Source organism: Siphateles boraxobius, unplaced genomic scaffold (assembly GCF_051911475.1).
Source record: "Siphateles boraxobius isolate OS27281-9 unplaced genomic scaffold, OSU_SipBor_1 255, whole genome shotgun sequence".
In the NCBI taxonomy this organism is placed as follows: domain Eukaryota; kingdom Metazoa; phylum Chordata; class Actinopteri; order Cypriniformes; family Leuciscidae; genus Siphateles; species Siphateles boraxobius.
This window is the reverse complement of record NW_027508871.1, coordinates 40,842-58,839: the sequence shown is the minus strand read 5'-3', so window position 1 is coordinate 58,839 and position 17,998 is coordinate 40,842. Positions and strand designations below refer to the sequence as shown.

Here is a 17,998-nt window from a genome sequence, read left to right as displayed (position 1 = left end):
TCCTCAAGTGACAAACAGGCTCCTGATCCGGACTGCGCACGTTGCATGGGTTCTACGTTCTGTCACTGGTTGTCTGATGATCCCAGCGGTTCTGTGTTCTCCTCAGGGTCTTTGCGCTTGGCAGTCATCATTGGGGTTGCAGTGGGAGCTTTCCTGGCTCTCATCGTCCTCATCGGGACCCTGGGGGCTTTCTGCTGCGCTCGAGTGCAGAGGAGTAAGTGAGCTCGTTGTTTCTACAGAGACAGAAAACACAGGCGACTCGCCCTGCACGTCCACCGAGACACACAGCGTTTTTAGACTCAACGTTTTTAGACATTGCACAACTTCATCCACACATGCACTAATTAATAGGAGTAACTACATTTTCCTGTAGCATGACGGCAGCTAAGATGTTGTCAAAATTAGTGTTGTTTTCCAACAATTAGCAGTGTAGCGTGACAAAACACTAAATTGCTCTTTTCATGTTATATTGTACAAAGCTGAGTATTATTGTACAAACTCTCCCGGGAAGAGGGCGTTGAGCTGGAGTCTGCTTACGTCACGCCGTACCACAACATCCAATAGGAAAACCCAACTGCAGTAGCCACCGTTCAGCCTGAAGAGGGCAGCAATCACACGCTTTTACACCAGATATTGTAGAATTAAAACACTTTATATCCAAATGTCAAAAAATTTACTCAAATCAATGAACAGCATTAATAAAGCCCCGGTCTTACAGATCATTAAATAAAAAAAGTTGTTTTAGGGTTTAGTTACCCTTTAACTACGATTTTTGCCTCATTACTGCTTATTAATAGTAAGGTAGTTGTTGCGTTTAGATGTTGGGTAGGATTAAGGGATGTAGAGTATAGTCATGCAGAATAAGGAATTAATAAGTAACCTACTTTATAAGTACTAATAAACAACCAATATCCAAGTAATATGCATACTAATAAGCAACTAGTTAATAGTGAGAATTGGACCCTAAACATATATATATATATATATGAAGTAATAGTATTCATTTGAAATTGCATGATTAGTTTGGTGTAGTCAGCTACTTTACTCTGTAATGCTGCTACATCTGTTCAGAAAGGAGGCTTGACAGTATTGAACTCCTTTAAGGTTCCAGTAGCTTGTAGTGATTTTCCTCATCACTGTTCCACACAATGATAAGAGCACACCCGCACCTTACTCACGTCTTAGTCTATCTGAGGTCTTTATTGTCTTATCTTTCTGTTCGCAAATTGCCTCCATTAGCGGTGAGCTCCAGCTCCCTACCAGCAGCGGCCTGACTTTATCTGGCGAGGACTGTAAAGACCTCATTTTTTAACAAGTGATAATTCTTTCTTTGCATGTTGTGACTGTGCTCCACAGAGGATATGCACCTGGTGATGTCATCACTGCCCGTGTCACTCTCCTCTCGGCAGCGAGAGCTCTCCGGCACGCTCAAAGGCGAAAGTAAGCCCTTCTCTCACCCTTTCATACTAGCGGCCATGCTCTGGGAAATATACATGCATGTTGTTCACGAGCGAGTGCTGCACATAGCAGAAGCTGTAGGATAATTGGTGTTGTTTGCGTCACTATGACTAATCAGAATGATTTCTGCCAGATCTCAAAGGGGTCGTATCCGCTAAAAATGACATTCGAGTGGAGATTGTCCATAAGGACCATAATGCAGCCAGAGAACCGGAAGAACACAGCAACATGAAGCAAATGATGGTGAGTTTGCTCTCCTAATCCCCCTCTCCACTTCTCTCTGCTTAGCATTCTTCTGTTACTCTGATGTTATCAGCTCCCAATGCAGGTGTAAATGGCTCCTACAGAGCTTCAAAGCCGAGCTAGAAACGTCTGCGTACACACTGTTTTGAGTCTGAAAAGTCAAACGTTATCCTAAAGATGCAAGATATGATAGTGTAACTTGCAGTCTTTAGTCTCGTTTTATTGTTCTTGTAATGTTCTAATATTGCTAGTTTCACTGTTTTGCCACACATCGTATTTTATTAGGTGTGTGGAATGATCACGTCTTCACTACCATTGGTAGTCACTGAATGCTTTGCATAAATAATTCCTGCTAATTTGCATACAGCTATAATTTTCTCAACCTTGTAGAGTCGCTGCACACAACCACGTCGCTGTCACAATTCCCAGTTTCTTATCAAGTCTCTGTCAGAGTAAACTTTTTTCCTTTTCTTTTTTTGTTGTTGTCGTCTTCTTTCCCATCTACCCCTGCAGAACTCAGGACTCGTTCACACTGCAGGGGCTAAATGCTCAATTCCGATTTTTTGAAAAAATCCGTTCACATTTCCAATTAAATGCGCCCTTTTGTGATCTCCTGTGTGAATGGAAAATGACCCATAAGTGACCCGCATGCGCAGAAGAGTACTCAACGGTCAACGACGTCACTTGTTGTTTGTGAGAGTAGCTAAACATGGCCTGAATAGAGCTGTCCCCCCAAATATTAATTAAATCAGAAACCTCGCTTCCCTTCCATTGACTGGTGTCAGCATCGTCCGCCATAGTTGTTGTTTATCTTCTCATTCCCGCCTACTTCAAAACAGAATTAGGACGTTTGTCGCATATCAATGACGTGCGGGTCGGATACATGTGACCTGGCCGTTCAGGTTGAAGTCGCATTTCAAAAGATCGGATACATATCGGATTTGGACCACATACCCAAGTGGCCTTGGGTCGCATTTGAAAAGATCGGATCTGTGTCGTTCAGACTGTCATGAAAAGATCACATACAGGTCGCATAGGGGCAAAAAAATCGGAATTGGGTCGTTTCAGCCTGCAGTGTGAACGTAGCCTCAGCCCGCAGCACTGCAGCATCCTTGAACTTTGACCGGGTTTAGATCAGACCAGAGCTTTGAGGGAATTTCTGTTTCTGAAATTCTCCTGTACATGCTAACAGACTGAAATCAATACCAGTCACTGGTGCTTCAGCACACATCTACTGCATCATCTCACTTTCTCTCTCTCTTTCTTTTAGATGGAGAGATCCGAGTTCCAGCAAGAATCGGTGTTAAAACAGTTGGAGGTCCTGCAGGAGGAGAGGGAGCTACAACACATTAAGGTGATGAACAGAGGGATGGAGAGACGGGGGAAGAACTCTGCAGGACTCACATCTGTCACCATTAAAGAACCCCAGAGAGTCATTTCTCCATCACACTCATAAAAAACAGATTTAATACAACAGCCGCGTAATCTCACAGAATCTAATAAAGCAGAGTTGGGGGAACTCATGCTCTCTGACTTGTTCCAGAATTCCTGGCCATGCTCTTTTTCTTCACTGAGTCCATTAAAGAAATGTTCCTAAATGGACGTGTTGTTGTACTGACTGACTGCATGTCAGATCTCCGGTGCGCAAGCTTTCATTATGTTCTCTGGTAATTGAGAGTATACCGGGACGTTTGGTTGAATGTGCATGCTAATTCGTTTAATGAAAGCCGCTTGGCTAGACTTCAGTCTGGAACTTTTGCCTGGAACTTTTCAGCCTTTCAGATCATTTCAAAAGCTCAATATTTCAAGGAGTTGTTAAGATCTTTGGAAATTGCACATTTAAAGGCACAGCATCCATCATTAGTCATTTGTGCTCGGGCAAGCGTAACTAACAAGAGTGATAAACTTTGACTTGCGACTTTCTATTTGCAGAGAGAAAAACATTTATCAAAGATAAAACATTATATACTTTCCTTTAGATATGTATGACTTGTGAAAAAAATCATTTTGAAATGATATATTATTATAAGTATTTTAAATTAATTGTCTTGCAACAGGGTTAGTAAATCTAACCCACAGCATAAAAAATGACCACAGGGATTTTAGGATTTTTGAGTTTTTATCAGCATAAACAGTCTGTTCCTTACCATCAGTACTCAACTCAATCATGTACTTGTTAGAAGAATATGAATGGTAAATTGTGTTGCATTTATAAGCGATCAGACTTTTTTCAGCTGCCATACAATAAAACAAGTGTAAAAATTCTACAGATTCGAGAACCGAGCCTATGGAGTCCCTGAAAGGGCGAGGGGATGGAAAAATATGAGATGATAGGAAAATATTAATTTTGATGCCTTTGCATTGTCCTGCAAAATGTTTTGCGTTCCTTTGGCAATCTTTGCGGTAGCGTAGTGAACATGGAAACATGTATGAGATGGGAGGAAAAATTACTTAAATGCTTTTACTTTCTTTTGCAAAAGTCTTGCATTCCCCCGAGATACTTTATCTTTGGAGGAGCACAAAACCTTTGCAAAAAAAAATACAAAGTTTCTCAGGGGAACGCAAAACTTTTGTGAAGTGAACAAAGTTTCTTGGGAGAATGCAAAACTTTTTGCGAGTGAACGTAAAAGCATTTAAATATATTTTTCCTCTATTTAAATATAGATTTTTCCTAAAAGTAAAAGTAGAAAGTAGACTTGGATCGGTTGAGTTTTGTAGGGGCACTCAAGAAAATCAAGCAAAAATAAAAAATAATTTTCTACCAACAACCACACTTGCCTTAACAATCCCTCTATGGCAAAATCGTCATCATCCGCCAATCTTCAGATAAGCCATTGGCACCCAGTCCGCCATGGCCCTCAGTCCGAGAGGCTTGGCCCTCAGTCCGAGAGGCGTGGCCCCCAGTCCGAGAGGCGTGGCCCCCAGTCCGAGAGGCGTGGCCCCCAGTCCGAGAAGCGTGGCCCCCAGTCCGAGAGGTGTGGCCCTCAGTCCGAGAGGCGTGGCCCCCAGTCCGAGAGGCGTGGCCCCCAGTCCGAGAAATGTGGCCCCCAGTCCGAGAGGCGTGGCCCCCAGTCCGAGAAGCGTGGCCCCCAGTCCGAGAGGTGTGGCCCCCAGTCCGAGAGGCGTGGCCCCCAGTCCGAGAAATGTGGCCCCCAGTCCGAGAGGCGTGGCCCCCAGTCCGAGAAGCGTGGCCCCCAGTCCGAGAGGTGTGGCCCCCAGTCCGAGAGGCGTGGCCCCCAGTCCGAGAGGCGTGGCCCCCAGTCCGAGAAATGTGGCCCCCAGTCCGAGAGGCTTTGCCCCCAGTCCGAGAGGCGTAGCCCCCAGTCCGAGAGGCGTGGCCCCCAGTCCGAGAGGCGTGGCCCCCAGTCCGAGAGGTGTGGCCCCCAGTCCGAGAGGAGTGGCCCCCAGTCCGAGAGGCGTGGCCCCCAGTCCGAGAGGCGTGGCCCCCAGTCCGAGAAGCGTGGCCCCCAGTCTGAGAGGCGTGGCCCCCAGTCCAAGAAGCGTAGCCCCCAGTCCGAGAGGCGTAGCCCCCAGTCCGAGAGGCGTGGCCCCCAGTCCGAGAGGCGTTGCCCCAAGTCCGAGAGGCGTGGCCCTCAGTCCGAGAGGCGTGGCCCCCAGTCCGAGAGGCGTGGCCCCCAGTCCGAGAGGCGTGGCCCCAAGTCCGAGAGGCGTGGCCCCCACTCCGAGAGGCGTAGCCCCCAGTCCGAGAGGCGTGGCCCCCAGTCCGAGAGGTGTAGCCCCCAGTCCGAGAGGCGTGGCCCCCAGTCCGAGAGGCGTAGGCCCCAGTCCGAGAGGCGTGACCTTGACTCTGACAGCGGTAAAAGTGAACACCACACCATTTTTTTTCCCAGGAATCCTTGAGTTATTTCACCAGTCCTCAGTCCCCACGTTATTCTCAGTCCTCACACAAGGCCGCTAGGATTAAAAGGAGAGAGCAGATATATGTTATCTATATAGAAATTGGCCAAAAATAAAATGTGAGTGAATTTTTATGGAGATTATTTTGCATATTTAATGCCGACATGAATTGTCAAGGCCCATTTAATTAGCTGATAACAGGATTTGACTGTTTATGCTGGAGATGACTGTTTCACACCACTAAACCATGTAATCTTCTTAGTGTGGGACAGTTATCAGTCTGTTCCCTAATTTCCATGTCACGCTGCCTATAATTAGTGTGAGCTGAACTTGACCTTGGCTTTTTACAGCCTACAAATACATGAAAGGAAAATTACAGTTTCCTTTTTCTTTTTCTCTCATTTAGCTTTTAATTCAGGCTGAAAGGTGTGCACTATAAAAGTCCTGTAATATAAATAATTGTCTGCTAAAGTGAATAATTGTGCTAACAGTTTTTTGGATAAACAGATTATTTAGATGGCAAGCTTCATGCAAACATCCAAATGTCCACAAACAAAAAGAAACACATTCATTTGATGCCTTTAATGATTTATTGATGACTTTGAGTTGAGAATTTGTTACATTTTTTAGTGTGTTATTTCAACAGAAAAGACCCTATTTTATTTGCACATCAGCCACAGTTTAACTTACATTATATACGCTACCATAGCCCTGCGACATGCATATGTAATTTAAGTCATTGCCATTCTTTTTCCGATTATTTATTTTCATGATTCACTACATTCAGATCGGATTCAGAATGATGATCGAAACAATAGATGGAGTAGATCGAGTCCATCAACACCGCCAAAGCTTCACAGTCCCACAGCTCGTCCTGGGTCAACATGTCATTCAGTGACGTTAGGAAGTTTTGATTTAAATGCTGTTTAATGTTGATGATCGTGTCATTTGCTTATATATGCTATCGCTTGTTTCTGCTTCTTTTTTGCCTGTGTTTCGAGCCGGAGATTCAGAAGATGGGTCATAGCGCCCCCTAGCGTATAACAGTGAAAACACAGAAAGCCTGAAAATTCTGTCACTGGCGGGGAAGCGTTGTCTCATAAATTACGTAAATTTCCGTCAATGGCTGGGAAAGAGTTAAATGATTGATTAAATGTATTTATTTATATCTAATAGGATCCAACCAACGGATACTACAGTGTGAACACCTTCAAAGAACAGTCGACCCCGACCAATCCTCTGACAGCCAACCAGAACACAGAGGTCCGAAACCCTGGCACGGCGACCCTCGGGAAGCACCGCGTCCCCACCGGCATGTCTTACACCAACCTTTACAACACGCTGGGTGCCGGTCCCAACCGCCTGTACGACTACAGCCAGCGCTTCGTGCTGGGCACGGGCAGCAGCTCCATCGAACTGTGCGAGCGCGAGTTCCAGCGGGGATCTCTGAGCGACTCCAGCTCGTTCCAGGACACGCAGTGCGACAGCAGCGTCAGCAGCTACAGCAAGCAGGACGGATACGTGCAGTTCGACAAAGCTAGCAAAGCCTCGGTGTCATCTTCATCCCACTACTCACAGTCGTCGTCCCAAAACTCGGACCTGACCCGACCGCTGCAGAAACGAATGCAGACGCACGTTTAACGTGAGCATCGCATGTGTTTTTGAACGAACACTAAAGGTGAGTCCCCTGTGCTTCATTCATCATTCGTGGACAAATTCAAGTGTCGCTAGCTTGGAAAGACAATACAGACATCTCAAGCTCATTTTTCTGTATATTTTGAAAAGTAACGTGTTTTTTAGATCTCATGTTGTTTGTGGAAGGCTTGCAAAGTTGAAAAAGGAATACGCTGGGGAAAAAAACCTTGGATGTCGTTTTTTAACATGACAATCAGGAGTCCATCCACACAATCGCCATTGACTATCACGGTGAGCCGATCTAATCTGTTCTGCGCAGCCTGGGATTCGGGACCTGGCAGTCGGATGCGGGAAAACTCCAGGCTTGTATTCATTTTTTAAATAAGAAGCCAAACTTGGGCCATTTTGTAGTTCTGCTGCTGTGGCCCAAAGCACAACGGCGTCTGTTCAATGCCAACCGCAGTGTTTCTCTGCTGATAAAGAAATCTAAACCAGGATGAATTATCCTCCTAAAGTCGTCGCTGAAAATGATCATTCTGTGCTTTTCTTAAGACTGTAAGATAGATATCACTCGTGTGCACTAAACTGTTTTTTAAATACATCTCTCTCCGTGGTCTCTCGTCTTTAAGATTTCATGCTATGTGGGTTTTTTTCAATGCATTGCGAATGTGTGGCCAAACTGCATGTGTGGAGAGTTCTTCAGGAGCTTCTGCTAACGTGGACAGCATCGTGTTTACATGCCAGAGACCAGAATGTAAATCCCAATTTTGCCTCTCTTTATTTTCTAGACGTATTCAATGTGAGCTGATCATTTCAACACTTCATGGTTAATAAGTGCGTTTGCATATGTACACGTCCTGTGAATTCAAACGCTCTGTTGTTAAAAGCTTTTTTTATACCTCCAGCAATGTTGTTGTTGTTGTTGCTGTTGTTTTTCTATGCATCATTGCTCATAAACCCCCAAATCTGGTGGGAGTATGATTGAACTCGTCATTTTTCCCTCATGTCTTTACAATGTTCTGTTTATTTTAAGGCTGCCATATGTTTAAGCTCGCTGTTTTAAGTGAGATGCCCCTGAATATCTGGCGTAAACGTTTACATTGCTTAATTGATGCAGGAAGTGCCTCGCGCCGTCGGATGAGCCCGCAGAACGTTCTGAGTGAGACTTCTAACTCGAGCTGTGCATCAGAGCAATTACACTGATCAAATAATCATGATTACAAAATAAGTGTTGAATAAAACAGTGTGTGGGAACGATGTTCTGTGGTCATTGAAAATGAGGTGGCGTCTTTTTTGGGTCCATGTAATTTTCTTTCATGGCTTCCTGTCATATTCGATTATGCCAGCCGAGTCATTTCAAATGTACCAACTGAAATATGCATGTGTGATGAATAGGTTATGAAAGTTTTCACTTATGCTTCATTTAAAGGAGACATCTCAGATTTCCTTGCTCTTTGGAAAGAAAACTCTTAACACTGAGTGAGAACCGGCTATTCACTCAAACAGCAGAAACACTGCATGATGCAACACTACTATCACAGATAGTCAAAACATATGTGATGTTTAATATAGTAATAATCTACAGCTGGTTTATCACAATGGCACAGAAATAAAATCACAAGTGAGCAAGTTTCAAGTTACTCTTTGCAACTGGTTAAGACAAAATTATGTGATGGCTTGTATTCACTGAATTTCATATGAAAAGAAGGTACAGTCTAGTAGTAATAGTTATGAGTATGCAAAAGAGAGTGAATTTGTTAACATTAGTTTATTCATTGTGTATCAAGAAGTAACAAAGATGAACAACAGTTTTACAGCATTTAATAATCTTGGTCATGTGCATTTCTAAATATACCAATACATTTTCAATGTATTATGTATGAATATGAATTACTGATGAACAACTTGCAACCTTTGCAGGATCTTTGTTCACCGCTGAATCTGTGCCAGCAGGAGAAATCATATCACATAGTTGTGAATGTTATTAAAAATACTGTGCTTTAGAATTTTAGCAGGTATAATTGGAGTAAAGTTATTCTCGCAAGCTATACGCACACGCACAGTGTAGTCTGATTCAAAAACAAATGAGTCTTATGAGTCGGTTCTTTCTATAGACCTCATGATCAGTGTAGTCTGATTATTGACTCTTATGAGTCGGGTTTTTTAGTGAATCTGTAGTCCGATTGTCATTATCATGTGACCCACCAGCGTCGGCTGTGTCGCTTCACTGTCCTTCACAAATCCTCTCCCTCGGCCTCATGGGATTGTAAAGTGACCATTTGCACACTTCAGAATCTCACTGGAAAGCGTTGGTCATCTGGGTACGTTTTGCCTATACTTACCCTATATAAGTACTGTGAATCTGGACAAACTTCTTTTGCACGTACTGTTTTTCGTATAGTAGGGAAGTGTGTGATTTGAAATGAAGTCAGTGACTTTCATGAGCCGGTTCAGAGTAGTCTGATTCCTGAACGAATGACTCTAATGAGTTGATCCTTTTAATGAATAATTACGGGTTTAGTTCTAACCCTAATCAAACTGTCTAATCAAGTAATCCTGAAGATAAGCTGGTTCTGATGTGTTTAATTAGGGTTGGAATTGAACTCCAGGAACAGAATTGAATATACTCTTAATACATTATGCTGTTGTTCATGTTTGTTCATGATACCTACCGAATGGCTAATGCACTAACAAAATAACATACATGAGCATAGAAAATGCTCTCTTTAAATGCAGTCATAAGATCCTCTTCTATTCAAATCTAAGATGAATAGACCATCCTTGAATAAAGCAACAGAGGACATGCAAACCCACCAGATATAATCTCCCCGCCGCATTAGCATTAGGGATATTTCACAAACCCTCCAAACATCTTTATACAAATGAGTTCTACTGTGGCTTTAATCCATCATCTTGGCTTTTAAAGGTTGGCCTGACCACGACGGATCCATCTTGAAACTAAATGGACTTCAAAGGATGATCTTACTCGAGGTACAGAGCCTCGTGTTTGCACTGGATTAAATTACAGCCCTTGTTGCTTCCGGCTTTGTCATTTTAATCGAAAGTCTAGTCACACACTTGGTAAGTGCAGCTATTTGGAAAAGCCTTCATCAGCACATTCTCCAGTCGCTTGCTCTGTGTGTGTGAGCCCTGAGTGCTGGAGCTGAATTTGCCTATCTGTTGTGACCAGCGCTGAGTAAATTACTTCTGCAGCCACTTTCAGGATGCATCTATTGATTCTGCACACGGCCAGAAGTGATGGCAGCTTAATGCTTCAATTTAGCCCCATCCAGACTGCACACAAGTTTTGAGCGCGTGCCTTGAACTTTATCGGCGCTGCACACACACGTGATGTTGTGACACAGGAGCGCGCGCGCGCGTCAGAGCTACTCAAACGAGTGTTCTCGCGCACTCAATTTTACAGCAGGCACCGAGATCTTTATGTAAATTAAGATACAAGTATGCACATTTATATCCCTCCAAACGCTCCGAAACTGATGATCACAGCATGCTGGGAGCCTCAGAAATATGACATATGAAGCCCTATATAAACGTCGTCATTCCTCATCCTGCGCTGTGCGAAACCTGCAGGAAAATGATTCAAGCCTCTGAATGTATGATGAAACATTCTACAAAGCCGAGCTATATCTGCACTCCATCCTCCTGCACGACACGGAGCATCTGTGCTGGTTAATCATACTGAACATTCAAAACAGAGACAATCTGAGAGGAAGAGGTAAAAAAAGAAAAAAACATGTGATTTATTGTTTTTCTGCCCCTAGGTTATTATGGTTAAATAAGACAATTAAACCTAACTTTATCATTAGCCAATACAAGAACTAGCCTATTAAATAATAATAAACCATACCTGTATAGTGCTTATTAATTCAGTTACTTTAAAATATATGTTCATCTACAATGAGTTATGAACAGTGTTGGGTGTAATGCATTACTAAATAATGAATGTAGTTTAATACTTTTCCCTTGAAAAAGTAAGGGATTACACTTCATTTTTCTGTTATTTAATTAGTTACTTCTGATGTAATTGAATTACTGTTGACTATTGAACAATCCATAAAACATTAGTCACTATAAAAAATGTTGTTGGTTTAACTTAAAAAAAATAAGTTACCTGGTTGCCTAAAAATATTATACTATCTAAACCACATTAATTATCAATTATTAAGTTGATTTGACCCCCCCAAAAATTGTGATTAATCTTGAAAATTATGTGGATTTAACATAAAAATGTAATGTCTAATGTTAAAGTTTTTTAATGTAACCTCCCTTTACGTACATTTGTCAGTTCAAGAATAATTTATGCAACTTATTTGTTTGAAAGAATTAAAAGAGCACTTTCATGTCTATCCTTGTATTGTTCAACTGGTCAAGATTGATATGAGATTTAGAAATAGTTAGTAATGCAATACTTTTTAGAGAGAGAGAGTAATTAGTACAGTAATCTAATTACACTGTTGTAGATGTAATTTAGCTATACTCAATTACTTTATTAGATTAATGTACCTAACACTGGTTATGAAAGGCAACGAACAGAAAAAAATCAATCCTTGCAAAACTAGTAGCCTACTATAATGAAATATTTTACGATTTGTTTCTATATTTAGTATCTGCAGGTTTGAACAAGTTGTGGAGCTGTTATGATAACCACAAATCATTTTAAAAAGTAAAAATTAAATAAAAAAAATATTTATTCTCCATTTAAACTTTCAAAATTGAAACAATAGTACCCTGTTTTTGACAGATTGTTATTTTTCTTGAAAACATCTTGGAGATTAAGTAGAAAACTTCCATTTATTTTTGTGTGTGTAATGAACCGATGAAGTTTAGAATCAACAACAGCACAAAGCAATTAGAAGCACAACACAAAATATTACAAAAGAATCAATCCAGAACTGCTCGTCTACTGGCATTGTATTGCCCCCCCACTCCACTGCACATATCACAAGAGGAAGTCATGCAATGGGAAGAAATCACTATGCACCCTTTAGTGGAGATGAGCTCAGGAACAGAGAGCATCACATGACAGCAGAATAGGGGATTTCCTCTAGATCATGTCTCCGCTAAACGTCTCTGAACGAGGTTCGAGACCCTGAGCTGCTGATGGTGTCGGAGTTGTCAAAGCAGAATCCTCACTTCCCTGCTTAACCTATAGGGCAAATACAAACAGTGTGGATCTCGGAGAACTGGGGAAGAGACGGATCAGGTGACAGGAACTCGAATCCGTTCATTCATCATTTCCTTTCAAAGGAAACTCGAGGATGAACAAACGAGAGGCCTTTTCTGAAGATTCGCACACGGTTAAATTGTGAATCAATTGCCCTCAACTATCACTAAATATAAACGGATGTATATTTTGTCAGCGTTTAAATTAGCATATTCTATTTCTGCAGTATATACTGGAATTTTTCTGTATGTTTGAAATACCTGGATTACTGTAAAATACTGTCCCATAAACACTGTCCTGGAAAGCCTGGTAATATCAGGGAATTTCAAATGGGTCATTTTCACCCCTGGAAAAGTCATGGAAATGTATAAAATGTTGAAAGGTCATGGAAAAATCATGGAAATTTCTAAAGTCAATGTATTTTTTTGCTTGAAATGACTCTTTGTGAACTGTAATCTATCAAATGATTTTAAAAAAGGACTTAACATTTGTGATTTCGTAGCTTTGTGCATCGCCTCCATCATATCTAATGTTCTGTCTAACAGATGACTAGAAAAATGTATATTGACTATAAAAAAAAGATTCCATTACTTTTCCATGACCTTTTAACATTTTATTCATTTCCACGACTTTTCCAATATCTAATAAAAAGGCAAAATGTCAGTAAAAAAAAATGCAATGTAATGTATTTGACTGTCCAAAAAGTGTCAGAAATAATAACAGTTGAAATTGTATAATCTATTATTTCAGTATTTATGAGATGTTAGTTTTTTTCTAAACAAAGCAGAATGCAAATAACATTGTTTATATCCAAAATGATCACTGGATGTCATTCACATTCAGTGTGATGAGGTCATGCGCAGAGTTATTATCGTTAAATATCTAGTTCAATCATGAAACTCTAGAGGGCGCAGGCATATAGTTTGCAAGCAATCACAACATTATGGCATGGCACAAGCTGATTGGCTCTGCTGATCCTGCAGCCAATTAAATTGCTTGCTCAACATTTAAATAGTGTGGTTCAGTGTTTGCTGAAAGCTAGTCCTCGTCCTCAGAGATCCCTGAAACCCTCCTCCTCCCCAGCTCCCCCTGCCTAGTTTAGACGTCTGTCTATTATATGTCTGTCTATTATACGTCCGTCTATTATATGTCTGTCTATGCAGCAGCAGTTTCTGTGAGAGACTAAAATGTTTAAACTGTTTTAACTGAAAGCAACTTGCACTGATTTATCTTAAAAAATGTCAGCGCCATTGTTTTGTCTCACGATGCACAACAGTAATGTTTTTTTTCCCCTAAGGCACGTTTATAAAAGCTACTTCAATGCCCTAATTGAACTAAGGCCTAATCCTGGCTTAATCTAAACCCTGTCTGTGAAACCGGGCTTAAAATACATAAATTTAACTAATATAAATAAATGCTACGAAATGTCATGTGGTGACAGTACTGCTGGAACACATGACCTCATCATTGGATTTTTAATTCCGTGAATGGCATCCAGTTCATGATCTTGGAAAAAAACTAAATGCATTTAGCATTTTTAATCTCATTTTGAGCAAAAAAAATCGTCCTAACACAGTCCAATCAAAGTTTGTTATGTTGTATTCTTCCTATTTTGGCAGAGGTTAATCATCTGGGTTTCAGGAAAGGAAAACACATTCTCTACATGGACTAATGATTTTGCCCCTATTTAAGCAAGTCATTTATGGCTGGGCCACACTAAAAAAGATCCTAGATTTAACAGTTTTGTTCCTATAGTGTGTGGAGTGTCGCGATATGGCCGAGACGCACATCACACACACTAACAGATTCCATTCACAAACAACCAGAGACCCGACTGTGAACATGAGAAATCTCGCAAAATCTCTGGGTCAAATGTGACTTGAGTAAATAAACATGGCGATAATAGTGTTTGATCTGCTTTTTACAGAGAATATGTGTTAAATAAAAGTAAAGAAAAAGGCAGGCATGAAGTTGTATACGCCCGTCTTCCCGTCACCTTTCTGATTTGGTATCGTTTTGTTCCATCTGGCAATCTTCAGTGTGAGTGCGTTTGTCCTCGGGGTTACACACACAACAGGATTTCTGATTTGTGAATTTTCAACATGTCGGACTTCTTCAGAGCACTTTGGATCACTCTTTACACACCTCACACCACGGGAAAAGGGTAAGATAATAAGGAGAACCATCAAGATAACCGGGACTTTACCTGGGAGACTCCAAAATCGACCCGATTATCTTGTAGTGTGTGGGTGCCTTTAGGATAATGGACACGTCCAGCCTTGCTTCAACTATTTGCCTTTTGTAATTAATATCAGAGGCAGTCGAGCTGGTCGATGGCGAACTAACTTCTGACATTTTTTCTCTGAGGTCTCTAAGGGACTCTCACAAATCAATATGCATGTCTTTTTTTTTTTCTTCAGCCTCCATTGTTCTCTCTGTTGACCTGGAGAATCACAAATATCCCCATCCAGCCTTTTAACACAGCTCAAATTACTCATAAATGAGTCATTCGTTCCAGCTTAAAGCGTCTTTCATGGATTGATCTTTATTCACAGATAATGATAATTTAAAGATTAGAGAAATTTAAAAATGAAAGATAATTTTCAGATGGATGTTTAAGGTTATCTATACTCTTTTAGATGTGGTGAAAAACTAAAGAGTTTTCTTTCAATTAAACACCCTATTTGCAGAGCATAAATCTTCTAAACCTTTATTTGACTGTATAATATTATGAGACTTAAATTCAAATGTTCTCTCACTCAGGACAAACCTAATACTTGCAAATGAGCCAAATAGCTACAGTATGATAAAGTATTATAAAACAGCAACACAAAATTATAGCAAAAAAATTAAATAAATAACATCAGATTTATTTTTACAGAGCTCAAACAAACACCTACTCCCCCGATGGATGCTTCATGCACAGCGAAAGCCGCTGAGCTGCATATCCCGTCTCGTTCTGCTGATGAGGTCTGACACCTCACGGCGGGATACCTGCTCACAAACCAAACGCTGACAATTACCATCTGTAATTAATTGTCATTTGTATTATGCACATGAGGACGGTCCAATAATTGTTCATGATTGCACAATCACAGACTAATTAAGGTTGACATTATCAGCATTTTAAAGAAGGAAAAATGAAGAGAGAGAGTGGGTGTTTTTTTCTTCACCGTAGGAAAGTTAGGGTAACACTTTACAATAACAGGGCATTAATAATCATGTACTAATACCTGAATTAATAGTTACTTCAGCATTAAATCATGATTAGTGAATATATGAACCAATCATGAACCAATGAAGAGAAACGTCTCGGTTACGTATGTAACCCTAGTTCCCTGATAGGGAACGAGACGCTGCGTCAAACGCTGCGGGAACGCCCCTGCGTTGTGCGTCATGAAGCACGTATGGAATCAGCCCAATGGAGAGATGAAACGTCATAGGCGGGTGACGTCATCGACCAGGAAACTATAAAGCACCCCAAAAACACAAGCGCATTAGCTTTTGATAGGCTTGAAGGAAGCGCTAACGGGAGTGCCGGGAGTATGGCGGAGCGACGCAGCGTCTCGTTCCCTATCAGGGAACTAGGGTTACATACGTAACCGAGACGTTCCCTTTCAAGGGAACTTCGAGCTGCGTCAAACGCTGCGGGAACGCGAATACCCACGTCGCCATAGGACCAAATGACCGTCATGTGAGACTAGCGCACAGAGGACGAGAGCACCTGTGCCCCAGGGGTAGAGCTTAAGTCTAGGTCATAGAACTTAATAAAAGTATGCGGTGAAGACCATCCAGCCGCATCACAAACATCACTCAGGGAAACCCCCGACAAAAGAGCTTTAGAAGCAGCCATACTCCTGGTAGAGTGAGCTCGGACAACCAAGGGTGAAGGCTGGCCAGCCGACTCATAAGCAAGTGAGATAGCCTCAACCACCCACTTGCTCATTCTCTGTTTAGACGCCGGACACCCTTTCCTGGGTGGCCCGAAACATACAAAAAGTTGTTCTGATTTCCTCCACAGGGCAGCTCTGTGGACATAAGCGTCTAATGCCCTAACAGGGCAGAGTGAATTAAGTTTCTCCTGGTCCGATGACATAAATGGAGGAGGACAGAAAGCCTGCAGAACCGTAGGTCTAACAATATTAGTAGGAACCTTAGGAACGTAACCTGGTCTAGGATGCAGAAAAGCTTTAACCATGCCAGGTGCAAATTCCAGGCACGAGGGTGAAACCGACAGAGCCTGCAAATCTCCAATTCTTTTTAGTGAAGAGATAGCAAGCAAAAAGATAGTCTTAAAAGTGAGAAACTTCTCGGGAACTTCTTCGATAGGTTCAAAAGGAGCTAGGGAAAGACCTTCTAATACAATGGCCAGATCCCAAGTCGGCACCCTCGTACGAACTGCTGGCCTCAGCCTCAAAGTGCCACGGAGGAAACGAGTTATAAGCGGGTGTCTCCCAAGAGAAACTCCACTGAAAGGGACGTGGTAAGCAGCTAGTGCCGCCACATACACCTTTAGTGTGGAGGGGGATAACCCTGTGGAGAAGCGCTCCTGCAGGAATTCCAGCACTGCACCCACTGGGCAGTTAACTGGGTCCTGCAGGTGTTCTCCACACCAAGAAGTGAAAAGTTTCCACTTCAAGGCATAAAGCTTCCTCGTGGATGGAGCTCTGGAGTTAAGAATGGTCTCAACAACCTCGGTTGAGAGACCGGAGTCTATGAGCTGGGCCCCCTCAGAGGCCAAGCCCACAGTTTCCACAATTCTGGGCGGGGGTGAAGTATCGTGCCCCCCGCCTGGGAGAGTAGATCCCTCCTGACCGGGAGCTCCAAAGGAGAACCGTCCAGGAGAGAAATCAGGTCCGCAAACCATACTCGGGCCGGCCAGAACGGGGCTACTAGTAGTAGACTGACCCCGTCCCGGCGGACCCTCTCCAGAACTCCTGGTAACAGAGCAATCGGGGGAAAGGCGTACAGACGTGACCTCGGCCACGGCTGCACCATAGCATCCAACCCCAGGGGGGCTGGAAGAGTGATGGAGAACCACCGATGACAATGAGTGGTCTCCTTGGAAGCGAATAGGTCCACCTCGGCGCGACCGAAACTCAACCAAAGGAGCTCCACCACCTCGGGGTGGAGTCTCCATTCCCCTGGCCTCGGCCCCTGCCTCGACAGGGAGTCTGCTACCACATTCAAATACCCAGGGAGATACATTGCTCTCAGAGATAGTAGCTTCCCTTGGGACCACAGGAGGATCTGACGGGTCAACTTGTAAAGCCGGCGAGACCGCAGGCCCCCCTGATGATTTATATAAGAGACCACCGACGTGTTGTCTGATTGAACTAACACATGATGGCCTCTCAGGTCTGTTAGGAAGTGTTTCAGAGCCTGAAACACAGCCAACATCTCTAGACAATTTATGTGCCACAAAAGATGATGATCCTGCCACAGACCTTGGGCTGGGCGACCACTCATGACCGCCCCCCACCCTGTGAGGGAAGCATCCGTCGTTAGCGTTATGCGACGACAAAGAGCCCCCAGCACAGGACCTTTGGATAGGAACCAAGTTTCTCTCCACATGACCAGAGCACGAAGGCAGCGCCGCGTGACTTTGAACGTGCGGAG

General features: G+C 42.6%; 1 protein-coding gene across 1 annotated transcript in view; it reads left to right on the top strand.

Moving 5' to 3' along the window:
• LOC143751397 (kin of IRRE-like protein 3) overlaps positions 1 to 8,465 on the top strand; it is an 85,040-nt gene extending 76,575 nt beyond the window's left edge. Inside the window, exons 12-16 of the mRNA XM_077243977.1 lie at positions 107 to 214; positions 1,357 to 1,440; positions 1,592 to 1,701; positions 2,972 to 3,055; positions 6,736 to 8,465. Coding sequence (XP_077100092.1) covers positions 107 to 214; positions 1,357 to 1,440; positions 1,592 to 1,701; positions 2,972 to 3,055; positions 6,736 to 7,200 — 851 coding nt within the window. The 3' untranslated portion in view covers positions 7,201 to 8,465. The remainder of the gene's footprint in view (positions 1 to 106; positions 215 to 1,356; positions 1,441 to 1,591; positions 1,702 to 2,971; positions 3,056 to 6,735) is intronic.
• Positions 8,466 to 17,998: the final 9,533 nt, after the last annotated feature.